General features: G+C 43.6%; 1 protein-coding gene across 1 annotated transcript; it reads right to left on the bottom strand.

The window, feature by feature from the left end:
* Positions 1 to 383: 383 nt before the first annotated feature.
* Positions 384 to 15,505, bottom strand: LOC309335924 (C-terminal-binding protein 2-like). Its single transcript, XM_081851222.1, has 9 exons — positions 15,132 to 15,505; positions 11,878 to 12,032; positions 11,208 to 11,352; positions 9,288 to 9,494; positions 7,201 to 7,415; positions 6,171 to 6,301; positions 5,921 to 6,048; positions 5,183 to 5,303; positions 384 to 4,670 (listed from the first exon to the last, which is right to left on the bottom strand). Exons 1-9 carry the CDS (start codon positions 15,178 to 15,180, stop codon positions 4,502 to 4,504), a joined length of 1,320 nt encoding a protein of 439 aa, XP_081707348.1. The 5' UTR covers positions 15,181 to 15,505; the 3' UTR covers positions 384 to 4,501.
* Between the last annotated feature and the right edge of the window lie 1,472 nt (positions 15,506 to 16,977).

Below are 16,977 nucleotides of genomic sequence, written 5' to 3'. Positions count from 1 at the left end.
GGATCTGCCTATGGAAGGAGGCAGGTCAAAGGTAACTTTCCCAATCCCCTTCTCTTCCTGGCTATTCCAAGGGTCAAGAGACATTTCTGAATAGGGTAGACTGTGATGTACAGGAATATAGTGTAAAACTGGGCAGATGCATCTCCTGTGAGTAGAAACTACTGTATACTTACAGAAGTTACTTCACTAACTTTCTGTTATTTCTCCCTTTCCCCATAATGCCCCACTTAATCACTTTCCACCCCACTTCCGCAGGTTAATCTCTAGAGCCAACCCATCATGTTTACCAATTGCACAGATTTGTAAAAGTTGTAATGCAGACACTAAACGGTTAGTCAAATAAATTGTAAAGGGAGCAACACAGTGAAATGAGAAAACCCACATGACCATAAAGGAAATATTTATTAAAATATAATCAAAGAAACTGTCAAACTTCTAACAAAAGCCAGGAGAGAGTTGAAGGGAGAAACATCTGTACAGGAAACATCATTGGAAATGCTTTTACATGCTTTATTGTTTAAGTTTCACAGTTTAGTTATTGGCTACAAAAATATATTTCTGAAACTCTGAGTCCTCTATAAAAAAAGCTGGTCAGCAACAGCAAACCTGACAAGCAGAATATACCTTAGGACAGAGTGAGCTCCTCCTGCAGATAAGCTTGGCATGACCCAGGGCACTCCTGCCTCAACGTTAGGAACAAATGTTCTTTGGGATTAAGCTCCACATTAATTCTGAAGGAAGTCTATTCTTCCTCCAGCATGCATAAAACTTGGAGCAAGGAGTTTCACATCTATACATGTGAGAAGGGGTCACTGAACCAATGTTTAGTGTCAGGAGAGAGACTCCACTTTAGCATTACCCTTTCTTGTGGCAACTGCAAGTCTGAACCAAAAATATACCATGATGTGCAACTGGGGCACTTTCATCAGCACCTGGCCCATCCTGCTTTCTGGGGAAAAACCCCTTGATTAGCTAAGGAGTCTCAAACCTGATCTGGATCCTCAAGCGATGCCACTCTGGCAGTTTCAAAGTTGTTTTAATTCCCAAATGTAGGTCTAGGTAATACTGGCTATCTTTGAGGGCTTAAGGCTTATACAATGTTCACCAGCATTCAGAGACTGACACAGCCTTATCATTTATGTATTTCTAGTATGCCAATCAGCACGGTTTCTACAAAACAAAAGGCTCAGTGCTAGCCAGCTGGGATCTTCCCAATTTCTCTCCTTATGGAGGTTTTTACCTGATAAGTCTTTAGAGGTATTCATGTGTAAAAAATAATTTTGCTTACTAATATATGGTTGCCACTTTTAATTAAGTGTATCTTACACTACTCCCTGAAACAGGCAAAATGAACAGACTCTGGGCAATCCCACAACTGGGGACCTTGATCAGAAAATCTTACAAACAGAATTTAGGAATTGCTAGCAGCAAGCTGAGCAAAAGATGCTGCTGATTTTCTCTGCTTGTAATACAATGTGACACTGGGGCAATAGACATCCTATTCTCCACTGCAGGAATGCTCAACCCATGGGTTGACAGAACTTATTAGTTGGGTTGCAACAGGACAGTGAAATACATCAGTATCTCCTATCCAAGTATGAAATCTAATCAAACCTGGTATCCTGAGAATTTCAGCTTTCATTTTTTAAAGCACATTCCTGCTCTTATGGTTGTAGCCAACAGCTTGACAATGCATAACTAATGTTGAGTAAAGTACAAGAAACTAAAAGGCAGAATGGCAGGGCACCAGAGCCCTGCAATTCCCTGCTCTTCCTCAATGGCTATTTCCTACCGTCTTTCTCACTAATCCCAATTTCTCTACAATTCCCTGCCGTTTCTGTAAAAATACCCTAAACATGATGGTCTATTGGAAGCAGAATATGCACATTTATATTATTATGAATCAGAATTTTGAGTGCTGTGTAATGGGGAGGTTGGTGGAGAATACACACAACCCTGAACTGCCTTCTGGAGTAGCACCTAATGTTATGGCTATCTGAGGCACATCAGCAATGTGTGAATGTTTTGTAGATTGGGATTTTCTCCTCAACAGATAGTGAAATGTAATACATGCAGCCCACCTCACAGCTGGCTAGTTTGCCCACTACAGAGAGCAGAGTTTTTCAAGGGCTGGTGCGGACACAATTCTGGCCCTTGGCTCAGGCCAACAGATCAACAGCAAACAATAAGATCACATCTCCGTCTCCTCTCACAGATACATTCCTTTAGCTCTCTTTGCCCTTGTTTAGAGTTAGGTCTGAGCAATGTTAATCTTGATTAACACAGATGTGAACCTGGATTTTGGAACTGAAGGTGGGGAATGGTGCGGGCACATGAAATTTACACAGGAGAAAGGAAGGGGTGAGGAAGTGTCTTGTCACACAGGCTACTCCCATTTTCTTTAACCCAAGTTAAAGGCCAGCATTGTGTTATATTTGCAACAACCCAAATGGCAATGCATTCCAGTTTTCAGGTTGGTTAGAGCAGATTAGTATGCAGATCAAATAAAAAGCTGAAACTGTTATTTTTGCCCCAAGTTAAATCTCTTCAGAGGTGAAGGCTTCACTCAAAGGTTCCCCACATTTACTGCCACACACTTAGCACTAACATCTGTTAGCATGCCCCCCATGCAGACTGCTAAAAACCCTGAGCGACCCAAGAGGTATGTGAATTTTAAACATGAAGTCATAATCATCCAAGAAATTATAAAGCTATTGTGCCTCCCCCACTACCAGAGCCTACATTACACCAAACACTTCCAACTCACATTCTAACAAAGCACACACTACAAGGGCACCATATACCATCTCACAATACAAAAGTAAGATTTTTCTTGCTCAGCGCTTCCCTCACTTGAAAGGGATTCTCTGTACACCTGTCAGTTAGCACTTGGCATTGAAGAAATCCTGCCAATATATGCAGACAGTCTTGGAAAATTGGGATGCTTGGGGACATGCTAGCCCATTATCAATGTTCAGTTGTAAGCAAGATCTAGGATGAGGTTTCTACTCCACCCAGTTCCCAGGTTGCCTGGCTGGCATTTTGTTTGGAAGAAAACAAGGTAAAGTTGAATTCTGATTACAACAAAAAATTCCTATTCTTCACCCCCAATTGTTTTCTGAGCTTAATACTTAGGCGGTCTGATTATAAGCCATAACATTTTCCTAGTCAAAGAGTTCTGTAAAGTCCAAGCAACATGACAAGGCTCCAACAATAATAAATACTTTGTTTCATTATGAACTATATGCTGTGTGGACAGTGCCAGGGAATAAGAATTTATTCACCTCATAAGAGACAAGGTACAGCACTAGTTCTGCCTTTAAATCTGGTTTAAATGCCTTGGTTAAAACATACCCCTGTTGGTTTTTTTAAAACGCAACTGCCATAGTTTGCCACAGACCAACTATTTCTCCCCAAGAAGAATCTCTGTGGCCATCTGTAGGTTTTGAGAATGAATTCTGTTGGTTGGTTGGTTTTTTTGCAAGACAAGGACTCAATTCAGAGAAAGGGGTTGAAGTAAAGAACTTGAAAATTCAGCACGCACACACCTGGGACATTTCATACTAAACAAAAATAAGAGGGAACAATCCTGGCTTGGCCTTTGATGCGTGTTAAGAGACAGGTCAACGAGACTTAGGTCCCAAGTTAAGTTCTAGGATTTCAGCATAATCATCTTATTGTAGCAAAGTTGCACTAATAAGCGTGCAAAGAGCAGGCATTTATGTAACCTGACACCTTGAGTTCTGAAACGTCTTCTGCCTCCCTATATGGAGCTGACTCCTCATTCCCTGAGCTGGGCCCAAATCTCAGTTGAATCTTCCTCCCTGTAACTTCACAAGCATCTTGGCTGTCAATGCAAATTCTCTGCACGTCTCGAAACACAAATAAGATTCCAGGCAGAATTTCCAATGCACTCTGGTTCGTATAATTACTTACCCCCAGCATCCTAGGAGCAAATCACCCACCAAGCACATCAGTTAAGAGCATACAGGCAGGCCAAAGCAGTAAATGTCCACAACTGAGCCAGGGCTCCCCTTCCTACCAAGCAAACCTACATGTGCACCTTCCCTCTCCATTACAGTGTACTTTGCCCCTTGTACCTGAAACTCTGCTGACCTTCAACCTAAGAAACCACCTTAAATTCAGACCAGTCTTGTTCTGGAATCACTGGAATTCTCAGTATTCTACTCAGGTACTGTTTTCCCGTATATCACACAGTGGAGGCAGGGGCAAGGAAACCTGCATGTTAAAACTAAACATTACCAAGAGGGTGAAAAGTCACTGCTTCATTGCCCCAGATAAGGAAAAAGATTCACCAAAAGATTTAAACTAAATCTGATATAAAATATCTGTTTAAAGGCAAGAGCTAGAATTTGCCAACAATGAAATGCATTCTCCTGTCCGGTGCGAACAGGAAACCGTCCACAGGGATCACAATATGTCCTAAAAAAATGGAGGCATTCCCTGCTTTCTCATGGGGGGAATAAAGAGAACAGAGATGCTACTGGTCAGTGGAGATTTCTCTGTCTGGCTCCAATTTGCTTGACTCTCCCGGAGAAGGGGTATGGGGTGCAGAGTGAGACACAGAGGGAATACCGTGAGGTACAATCCCCTCTACTGGTGGCTCTGGGAGCCCTGTGGCTGCTACTCCCACTACTCCTGGAGGAAACCTGCCACAAAAAAGAAAGCACAGGGTGATTACAATCCAGGGAGTGTTTCCTTTAAGGTTTCACTGACATTATATAAAAGGCATTCAGAATTTAAGCAATTAAGTGAAGGTTAGTAGGAAATGGCATTACAGTAAATTCTATTACAGCTTTAACTTGGTGTTTATCAGGACACAATCCTCTGGCCACTATCCTCCGAAGCAGGTTTGTCTTAATTGCTGCAGGGGTAGAGCTACATATTAAAATCATTACTAGGGTGCCTAGCCAGTAACCCATCTGAACAAAGGTCCTGAAGCCCTCTGGCTAACCTGGGTTGGTGCTCTTTGTTCAAGAGCTACAATCTACAAAGCAATGCAGCTTTATTTCAAAGGAGTTTGCTGCCAGAAAAAAGGTGGACAGGGAGGCTGGGTCAGTCTCACAAAGCTAGATAACTTTTCTGAATACAGTCCTTTTGAGACCTGATGCATAAGCGACCTGTGCAAAAAGCTATTGGTAAGAATGCATGCACATCTCACCTGTAAGCTGCAGCTCCGTTAAGCTCTGGATGCACAGCCGCAGGGTCAATACTGGACCACTGAGCTGCTAAAAGCAAGTACTCCTTATTAACACAGTTCCTCAAATGATCAGGTATGACACCTAAAACAAAGTCAAAATATACAGAGGTATATTAGATGCTAATACCAAAGTTATTTGCACCCAAATGTCACAGGGGAAAGTTACCCTAACTGCTTCTCTACTTTGTATATAGGATGCAAGATAGATCCACAAATATAATATGAAAAATAAGAATGGTGTAGTACAAGAAAAAATTGCTTGTTTCTTCCACAGTGTTCATGAGAAACGATTCCCTCAACTGCAGTTTCTAGGTGCACCAATGTCATTAGACACAACTGCTGTCAAGAAAATCCTCCAAGGCATCACTCCATGTTGAAACAGCACCAAACATCTCCCAAACACCAGGGTAGGAAAACAGTCTAAGTCAGGCATCCCCAACCTTCAGCCCTCCAGATGTTTTGGACTACAATTCCTATCATCCCTGACCACTGGTCTTGTTAGCTAGGGATCATAGGAGTTGTAGGCCAAAACATCTGGAGGACTGCAGGTTGGGGATGTCTGGCCTCAGTGGTCTAAAAAGCTATAGAACTAATCCAGTGACTTAATTTTCACCTCCACCGATTAGGCAAGGAGCTCCATCACAACAGTTGTATAGACCTATCCCACTGAAACAATCTCTGAAGCAAAAGCAGAGCTACCTGTGATGGCTCTTCGGATCTCCTTAGCTGCATCCTCTCTAGATTCAATGGAGGCCTGTTCACTATACCAGGCTGTGTGAGGAGTACAGATCACGTTGGGAGCATCTTTGAGGGGTCCATTCGCAAAGCTGTGATGTACAGAAAGGGGCATTTTTTTAATTATGATCTCTGGCAGCCCTAACACTTGGAGAAGGAGAGGTAAAAAGCGGTATAGGCTGGCAGCAGTACAGAGCAATAGTGGAGTTGTTACCTGAAGGGTTCTGACTCATGCACATCCAATGCTGCCCCTCTGATTCTCCCTTCCTTTAGGGCTTGAGCCAGGGCTCTCTCTTCAACTAGTCCTCCACGAGCTGTATTCACCAGAAAGCAGCCTTGGCGCATCTGCAAAAAAAATATATAGGCTACTGTTGAGCTTGAATAACCTACTATTGAGTCCAAATTACATTATTGTTAGTAAAATTTAAATGGAGCACAGTTTAAAAGGAGTATGGGACAATCAGGACAGAATAGATTTGAAGTATTTCCCTCACATACATTCTGAAATACACAATTTTCCTACTCAAAAACACACTTAGGGCTCAGCACAACATCACACAAAAATTAACATAAATCTTCAAAAGGTGCCCAGGGAGCAGGGAAAAGAGAACAGAAGGGGAATCTAACAACAGAAACTTGGAGGTGGGGGGACAGACATTGAAAATAGTGCCTGAGAGGTTCATCATCTGTTCATTCTCTGCACTCTCTCTTCCTCCCCCAACCAGTCCTTCATCACCAACCAGAACAACTGCTTTCAGGTTCTGTGGGATCCCTCTCAAGGTTTTTTAAAGTAGTAGTTGAAGAGAACAGCCAACATTTGGATCATGGGGTGACAACAATTGAGAAGAACCATTACTGCAAACCCATAAAACAGAAGTACAAAAATTAGACCTCAAATGAAATAAGCGTTGAGTCACTATAGTATAAAATCACACTCGCTCTAAAAAGAACATTGAGTGGGCAAACCGGGAAGAACATGACATTAAAAGAATCTAGAGTTGTTTGAAACAGTTCAGTGCTGTCACTGTTCTTTGCTTACTCAGCACTGCCAGTTACAGAGTTTATTATATATAGACTGAAGCCAAACATTTGTTACAGGCAGTTTCTAATCACAGAATCAATCTATTCACAACAAAAGAAGCCACGCTCAGCAGAAATGCAAGCACCAGATCCACACATTTCTAGCTTTCATGAAACCACCCTACAGCAGCAACTTATACTCCCAGCACAATGCAATGTTGCACCTGTTTAATGGCAAAGTCATTGATGAGGTGATGATTATGTTCGTTGAGGCTGCAGTGCAATGTGATGCAGTCACTGTGCATGAGCAGATCTTGCAGGGTGCTCATCCGCTGTAACCCCAGGGAACGCTCCACTCCATGAGGCAGATATGGATCGTAGAAAATCACATTGAAGCCAAAGGGTTTTGCTCGCAGAGCAACTGCTTGCCCAACTCGACCTTGAAAAAAATGAACACATATTCATATAACAGCACAACACATTGTCCTGAATAACAGCACAACACATTCCTCCCAAAGAGCTAAGTCATTGGAAGGAGACTTGGAATGACCTAAGAAACACGATACTCTTTTTTTAGGGATAGGGCAAAGGGGAGAGAAGAATGATGGTGGGCGCTGAGGTCTTCTGTGTATTCTCTCCAAGGAAACAGACCCCACATATATGCAACAGCTGTGATCAATGAACTAGTTGAGGTTCTTTGCAAGCGCTGCTGAGAGATTCCGAATAAGACCTGCAGAAAGCAACTGAAGTTTCGATTTTACCTGATTGTTCACAATACTAGAGTCTTCCCTAACTTGGGGCCCTCCATGTTTCGGACTGCAATTCCCACCAGCCCCAGCCAGCATGGATAATGGTCACGAATGTTGGGCATTATAGGCCAAAACACTTGGACAGCCCCAAATTGGGGAGGGCTGCTCTACCAGGTGAACTACTGGCCTAACTAAATATAAGGCAGATACCAATGCCACCCCAAATCTATCAGTGGGAACCTCCCATTCGCACTAGGAGCAACAAAGTTGAACTACACAACCAACAAGGCAGAAAGGCTGAATGAGCAGGAGCGTCATTCAACATGTGACACCCATTTCTGCAAACTTTCAATTTAACGATTAGATAAGTCTCTCCACATCTAGTGAATTTTCCATACAGGTAACTCCCCATTTACATAGGTGTTATGTTCCAGACTTCTATGCACGTCAGTGAAAGACATATAAATGGGGAGCACCCTGGAGAGTCCTAGGGGCTTGCGAGGAGACCCACCCCAAAGCCGGAAGATATAGAGAAGTAGTAAAGGATGTTTTGGGCTTAGACATTCCCTCCTCACCTCACCTGTCTTTTACCTCTCCGATCCTGGTTTGCAGTAGAAGCACAAACCATAGCAATGGTTTGCCTCAAGCTATGAAAAGAGGGAGAGAGCTGCCACACTGCAAGGCTCCTTCACTACAGGAGAGGGACTGTGAGCAACATCATGGGAGGGGTAACCCTAGGACCAAGGTGAAACTGTAAAGCTGCCTTGTTATTTTTGCTTTTGGATGCTTGATGTTGTTGATGTAATCTTGATATATTAATAGTACTGAAAAGTTTATCAGCTGTTGTTATTATTTATTAAATTTGTACACTGCCCTTCATCCTGATCACAGGGTGGTTGACAACATTATTGATTAATTATATTATATTTTTTATACCCCGCCCATCTGGGCGGCTTACAGCATATCTAAAAACATAAGAATATCAAAGCAATAAAAACCTCCCAATGGCTTCAGATGTTTTCTAACAGTTACGTAATTCTTTATCTCCTTGACATCTGAAGGGAGGGCGTTCCACAGGGAGGGCACCACTACCGAGAATAATACAAAATGAGAACACAAAATACATAATAATGCCACTCCTCCCACAAAAACATTTAAAGGCCATAAGGCCTAGTTATAGAGAAACATTTCCACCTGGCGCCTGAAGATATGTAATGAAGTCACCAGGCAAGCCTCCCTGGGGAGAGAATTCCACAACAGAGGAGCCACTGCAAAAAAGGTCCATTCTTGTGTTGCCACCCTCTCATGGAGGAGGCACACAAAGATGATGGTGATCAGATTATTATATTTGCTACCGAATTGTTTTGCTATGTTATTATGAAATAGTTTTTGCACTCTTTGCTTTTGAAATGCATTCCTGTTTTTATTGTTGCAAGCCACTTGGAGCATTATTTTTTGTGGAAAGGCAGTATACAAATAAAATGAATAAATGAATGTCTGATCATATAACTCTGAACAGTTTGGTCTAAACTATGTATCTCTAGGAGCAGCCAATTTCTTACCAAGGCCAATGATGCCCAAGGTCTCCCCACGAATACGCACAGCACCTCCAGCCACCTCTCTGATTTGCTCCATACTTGAGGCTCTGTTTCCTTCTCGCATGGCTTGGTGGAGCCAAGTAACCCGACGATAAAGGTTTAGAATGTGGCAAAGGGTAGAATCAGCTGTCTCTTCCACAGAAGAAGAAGGGACGTTGCACACTGCAATGCCTACGGAAATAGGAAGAAGAGGCTAGTACAATTCCCAAACAATCTCAATACAGATGAAGAAAAGAAGGGATTCCCCAACACTCCAGAGCTACAAACAAGGCAATATATTTGATACTGACACGAGCACATTGTCCAACATTTTAATGTACAGCAAAATCCTGTTCCCACTATCAACACCATGATAATTTTGGGGACAGGAAAACTCTCTGTCAAAATCAGGCAGTTGGATGAAGGAGAGAAGAAGCTGCATTGCACCAAATCAGGTAAGTAGGCTATCTAATTTAGTCCTGTTTTTATCTGATATTAGCTGTGCAACTTCTGAGACAGAGGTTTTCCCCAGCCCTGCTACCTAAAAGATTTTAAACGGTATGTATCAGTGACTAAACCTGAGAGAACCTTCTGTTCACAACACAGGTCACTTATTATTTAGCTATGATCTATCCACAAGGGACTTGATTATATACCACATTTTTCTGTGTATAAGACTAGGTTTTCCCCCTAAAAATGTCAAAAAAATGGGGGCGTTTTATACACCCCCCCCATTTTCTTAAACTGAAGCCCCCCAAAATAGGGGCCATCTTATACATGGGGGAGTCTTATAGACGGAAAAATACAGTAATTCTTTTCTTGAAAATACTTGCCCTTGTGGAAATCATAGCTCAGGAGACGCTATAGTCTAAAAGCGCAACAATACTCAGTTTGGCATTAAATTTCAACACTTCAAGAAGACTATACAGACAGACCACCACCAAAACTCAAGAGAATTTAGGTTATTCAGTACGACAAGAGTTTAAGGCTAGGACTGCAGAATCTATAGGAACTCCATTAGATGGCTCTCACACAGATGTTGAGATCAGTAGCAGAAAGCCTACTGCTTTTAAGCTAGATGTATACCTAGAGTTTAATTTGCAAACTATGCTATACTTTTGTGTTGTATTTGCTTAATTAGTAATTAGGTGTCATGGACTTTGAAGACGCTTGAACTCGGGACGAAAGAGATAAATGTGCTAAGAGGAAGGCACATTTGGCAAACTCTCACCGTGATCAACTCCCATCCAGAAACCTATGTCCTCACTGTGAAAGGATGTGTGGATCCAGAATTGGCCTCCACAGTCACTTATGGACTCACTGTTAAGACCGTGTTCATGAAAGACAATCTTACTTGGCTACGAGTAATCGCCAAAGAAAGAAGAAGTCTGCTTATTAAAATGGTTTACATCTTGAACCAAAGTATCCTTGTGTGAAAAAAGGCCCACTGAAACCAGTAAATTATCTCCACATAAATCAGCTTAGGACCATAAAGTTAGAAAATTACAGCCTTAGCCAACGTAGCAACCAGAACATTAGCAGCCTGCAAAAACTGTTGCTCAAAGCAAGCACAAGTACTATGTTGTTAGTGCATGTCCTCATAGGTCTGCCACTACATGCAACAAGTAGCTATTTAACAGCTTACATTTTATAAAATTCTAATCCATAGTAGGCCTGACTTATAGGGGTTCTTATGAGAGCAAATGTATTAAAATAAAACAGTGGCACGCTTTGCAAATTTCTCTCTCTCTGCAATAGTGAGCACTTCATCGCTTCGTAGGAGTTTATGATTTTGGCTAGCCCCCAATTTAGACCCAGTAAACTGAACACAAAGAGGCAGTGCACATGTTTTCACTCTATGTATTCATTTATTTTTTAGAAAATATTGCACTGGGATCACCATACCTAATTCTGCAGCTGACTTGATATCCACATTGTCATAGCCACTGCCAATTCGCACAATGACCCGGAGAGCTTTGAACTTCTCCAGGTCCTGGCGCGACAAGGTAATGGTGTGGTACATCAGAGCCCCAACAGCTTCATTTAGCACCTATGGGAAGACAGAACAACAGAATAATGCTTGCTCCACAGCATTAGAACTAGTCAGATCAGGATTCTGCAAACCCACTTACTTGATTGCCAGCAGCATTGCCCCTCCCTGCCCCATGGTGAGCAGCCCTGCCCCACCCCACACACCCAGCATAAGGATCCTTTTCCCTAAGTTCTGTGAAGCAGTGGTTTTTGCAGAAGGCACAAGCAGCATCTCAGTGCTTTTACAGAAGAAGAGAAACCACTCACTTTCCTTCAATTTGTCTTGAGTTCTCATTGAATTCAAGGGAGGAGTTGTTTCTCTCCCTCCCCCATGGCCTTCTGCAGTAGACAGAAACAGCAAGCCATAGAGTGTGGCTTCTGCACAAGCTCAGTGTGAAGTCTAAGAAAATGCATCACCCTCCCACAAATTCCCTGCAAATTCTTTGCAAATTCATTGGGCTTCTGCAGAATTTAGGGGGAGGGTTTGGAAGCAACTACAAATAGTAGCTAGTTATTAAAGATATTCTTGATTAAGTGTGTTTACCTTTTCATGGATTTCCTGAGTTGACTGTGCATCACAGAAAGCCACTGTGGCAACATCCTTCAGGATGGGCATCTCTACAGTGCAATCTCTGCCATCCAGGAGGGCAACCAGCGGACGGGCTTGCATTGGGCCATTACCAATAGGAGGCCTTATACCTACAGGGAAAAAGCATCTTAATGAGCTGCAAATGTGAGCATGACAAGATTCTTATGTCAGTCCTAAGCAAACATCACCAAGAATTCATAGTGAAAACAAATGTAAGGGTTGGGGGGAATCAGAGAAGAGTCATAGCTCAGTGCTAAAGCACATGCTTTGCTTGCAGAAGGTCACAGACTCAATCCCAAATATTTCCAGAACTGAAAAACACACCTGTCTAAAACCCTAGAGAGCTGCTGCCAACCACTGTAGACATTATAAAGCTAGTATGCCAGTGGTCTGATCTGGCACAGGCTGCTTTCTGTGTTGCTTTTCTTACATGCAAAGGCTCCCATGAATCACTTGTGTGATACCAGCATGCAAACATTGCCTGAATTCATGATGCATGCAACAGGGCCCAGAGATATTTGCAAACTATGTAACCAGTTCTGAAGTTTGGCTATTCACAGACCTTTTATAAAGTCAATTATCATATAACAGATACTGATAACTCATTCACAAAAGTATGCAATTTGGGCGTTATCTATAAAAAAAATAAAATTAGAAGAGCTCTATTTTTCACAAGTTACTTTGAAGGAAATAGGTCTAAAAGCAATCTGAGAGGAGTGTGGAGAAAAGGCAAACAGCTTTTCTTGAACAGAAGCAGTGTCTCTAGGTAACCTATACAAAGTGATGACAACCCACAAAAATGACGCTTGGTACTTTGTGCTCATTTCAGGAAGCATGCAGTTGTTTGAAACATGCAAACTTAAAACCATGGTTTCAAAGTTTAGTCTGAAACAAACCATAGTTAACCACAGTTTGTCTGTTAGGATGGCAGAAGCTGTGGCTAAGCTTCCAGACTCTCAGTCCAGAGATAGAAAAGTGTATCTGCTTGTTCTGGTGAACAGAGGAAGCCTCAGGCTCATCTTGCTATTCACAGGGATAATGATAATCAAGCCTTACAAAGGAGTAAATTCAATAGAGAGACATTGCCAAACACCATGCACAGAATCGTGCTGCAATACAAAACAAGGACAGTTTATCTAACAGAGATCAAACTTCAACCATGCATGCAACTAGTTGAAGGGAAGGGAACTGACAATATGTTTTGAGGGTGAATCCAAAAACCTTTTGAAAAACTGGACCCACCCTCCCTAGTTAAGACATTGTGTGTATATGTTTGTGTCCAGGGTATGGAGACAGTACAGTTGATGCCTGAGTCTAGTCAGTAAAAATCTAAGATAATGAAGGAGTGAGTGAAGAGCTAAGCACTCTGCTTTGATAAATCACAATATAATCAGGAAAGGAGGAACAAAGGAGACATTTGCACTTGCATCAGCATCTTCCCATGTCTCTTTAGGATGCTACACAGATACATGATTATTTGTGCAATAGTGTTAGGCCACAGGGCATTATACGCAGAGTGTCACCTAAGAATGGTCCAGCTCACACATTAAAGCATCCAGATAAGAAACCATTGTCAGGCAATTAAAGGAATTAGTCACAAGATGAGGCAACCACTGCATAAGAATTAAGAAAGCATAATGTCAAATAACAGCTGAGCCAGCAACACAACCCGTTTCTTCACAATTCTCTTTACTTTCAAGTAACCACACATCTGCTGCCGAACAGATGAAGTTCCTAACTCTCTTTTCTAACTTTACTTTAGAACAGTCTTACAGATGGCCTCTTGACTCAGGGAAAGAACAATACATTCCAGCCTCACTACTTAGATCAGACTGGGTTACTTTGGCAAGCAGACAAGCTGAAAATTTATATGGAAGTCTGGAAAAGTGGGCGGTGGCTCCAGAGACCACATTAACAGTACTCCAATTAAGAAAAAAGGGGCAATGACACAGAGTCTTAAAAGGGGGCTGTGAATAATGGACTGATTCCAGACTTAGTCCAACTTAAGTCCCATTGAATAAATGAGACTTCACTTCAACTAACCTAATCCAGATCCAATACAATGTTCTGTACTTTTCAGTTAGACTAGACCCCCAATTTCCCACACAATGCGAGAAGACTCAGGAAGCACCTGTCAGAAGCATCAATGGTTTACTTGGGAGAGGTTTACTTGGACTCTCCCATCAGGCACAACCCAGCTGCCAGAGCTTCTAATGACCTACCACCACAGCACAGCTTTTGCCAGATTCTGCCAAGATAAAAGCTGTCAATCTCTTTTGCTCCACTTTGAAACACTAGACAGCTGTTTCCACACCCTGCTTTTATAGAATTACTTTTTTTGAAAATCCAAGATACACTATGTCACCTTATAGTTCCATTTCTCCCACAAATTTGAATCCACTTTACTCCTAGTCTAGCACACCATGGGAGAAGAACTGTTATTAGTAGTAGTGGTAGTAGTAGTATCCCATCTTTTTCCCAGACAGGAACTCAAAGTGGCTTATGTAAATTAACACGGATAAACTATAAAATGCTAAAAACATATAAAGGGCAATTGTTAAAAAGCAATTAAGCTCTAATAAGATTAAAACATTATAAGAAACAAATCTATTAAAATGCAGATAATAAAAACAGCAGTACTGTATTAAGAGCCCTTTCGGTTTCTGGTCATGAACTTGTTAAGCGTTCATGACCAGAAAAGGAAAGCCCCCGTTCTCTTGGCCTTGGCTCTTTCTCCCATCTACAATACAGGGATAAGACTGTTGGGCTACCTGATCAGAACACCGTTAAGATTTCTTGAGACGGGAGCATGTGTTGCCACCTGAACCGCTCTGCAAGACCGGAAACGGGATGTGGCTGCCTTGCTCATGGCTCCCTAAAGGGCAGGGAGGCATTTGCACTTGGGCTAATCCTGCTCGTGTACACATTCAGTATCTGGACGGACCTGGCGAGGGTACCAGGATCTAAGCTTTGAGTGGCGAAAGGGCCACCACATCCAAGACCCTGTGAACAGAAAGGGGCGTGGGGCGCGCGAATAAACCCTCGGCCTGAAGTCGCCTGTCACTGCGGCGGAAGGGCGACGAGATCCTCCGCCGCTTGGCAGAAAGGAAGGCGCTCGCTCGCCCGCCCCGGGGCCAGGCCCCTTCCCCTTCCCCGCCGCCCAGCGAACGCCTCCCTCCCTCCCTCCCTCCCTCCGCCCAGGGCGTTACCTTCGCAAATGCGGTCGAGCCTCTGGCGCTTCACTTTGTGCCTGTCCATGGAACACACCGAGGCAGGCCCGCGCGACTCTGAGCCCGGGAGAGGCGGGCGCTAGGGAGGCGCAAGCTCGGGGACCGGAGGAAGAGGCGGCGGCGGCGAGCAGCCCGCCTACAGCCGGAGGAGAAAAGGGCGGGGAGGAAAGGCCAGGCCAGCTCAGCGGATGCGCTCCGGGCGCCGTCCTCCTGCCTCTCGCCTGCCGCGGCCCTCCCCCCACTGCACGTCGCTCGCCACCGGCCTCCAAAAGGGAAGCGGAAGGCCTCAGCTGGGTCCGCGGAGGGCAAGATCCCCGTCGAAGCCGGAGCGCAACGGGCTGCGCAGCCATAGAGTAGCGCGCCCAGAGCGGCCCCCGGAAACCAACGATCACTTCCGGCCCTCTGGGCTCTCCCGCGGCGCCGGCCGCAGTACTGTCGAGCCAGGCGCAAGGCTAGAGCAACAGATTCAGGGTCGGCGAGGCAGAAAAAATTAAAGTAAAAGCGAGGCGTGGCTAAAGGTTCTGGTCGCGGCAGTACGTACCTCGAAGCAGTGATACAAGGATGTGTTTCCCTCACCTTCTTCGCCTCTTTAGGTGCCTTGTGCAAAGCAGAAATTCTTGAGGGGCAGCAATGAGAAAAGCTCCCGTTGGGTTTGTTTCAGCTATAAAGAACCACCACAGCTATAGCCGTTTATTATTAGGTGTGTTCACTTCCCGCCTTTCATCAAGCTATATGTAGCATGAAAACATTAGCCAGGTGACCAGTACTCATAAAGGGTACCATACAGGAATTCAAACAAAAACACTCCTAGCTATGGCAGTGGGCATTTTGTTGAATTTCTGCTTATGCAGCCTTTTAAAGGCACAGGTTTCCCATCCTGAAGCTCAGCTCCATATATTCTAATAAAATCTTTTTTATCCCAATGAAGCCTTCCAAGGGACACATGTGCGGGGGGGGGGGCACCAAACAGGGTCTTTGACCCAGGTGAAATAAAGCCTAGTTCTGCCCCTGTCCAGCTGTTTTTAAAAATTATTAGTCTCGCTTTTTGCAGTGTCTCAAAATAACTTACATAAAAAGTGTATGTGTCTTGTGTGTAAAACCTTCCCTTCACTATAAAACATGAATCCAGTCTCAGCTGTTCAATAGTTCCCTTCTCTCTATACACTTCCCCTTTGGGCATGTTTTCCAGTTACTCACATATGGTCTGCTTTTCCAACAGTCAGGCAAAACATACAATCTTTACAGAGTAAGAAATTTAGATTCTGCTAGAAGGATAGCATTACTTGAGTTGAGACAAGTCCAAGATACAGACTGTCTTGCCAGAGTGGTGCATGCTCTATCTCCCACTTGGATTACTGCAATGCGCTCTACGTGGGGCTACCTTTGAAAGTGACCCGGAAACTACAACTAATCCAGAATGTGACAGCTAGACTGGTGACTGGGAGCGGCCGCCGAGACCATATTACACGGGTCCTGAAAGACCTACATTGGCTCCCAGTACGCTTCCAAGCACAACTCAGAGTGTTGCTGCTGACCTTTAAAGCCCTAAATGGCCTCGGCCCAGTATACCTGAAGGAGCGTCTTCACCCCCATCGATCAGCCCAGACACTGAGGTTCAGCTCCGAAGGCCTTCTGGCGGTTCCCTTACTGCGAGAAGTGAGGAAAACAGACAGAGGGCCTTCTTGGTAGTGGTGCCTGCCCTGTGGAACCCCCTCCCATCCAATGTCAAGGAAATAAACAACTATCTGACTTTTAGAAGACATCTGAAGGCAGCCCTGTTTAGGGAAGTTTTTAAGGTCTGAAGTTTTATTCTGTTTTTAGTGTT

This window comes from Podarcis erhardii (genome assembly GCF_964252035.2).
Source record: "Podarcis erhardii genome assembly, chromosome: 2".
NCBI lineage: Eukaryota > Metazoa > Chordata > Lepidosauria > Squamata > Lacertidae > Podarcis > Podarcis erhardii.
The sequence above is the reverse complement of the archived record's forward strand: the minus strand, read 5'-3'. Positions and strand labels throughout refer to the sequence as shown.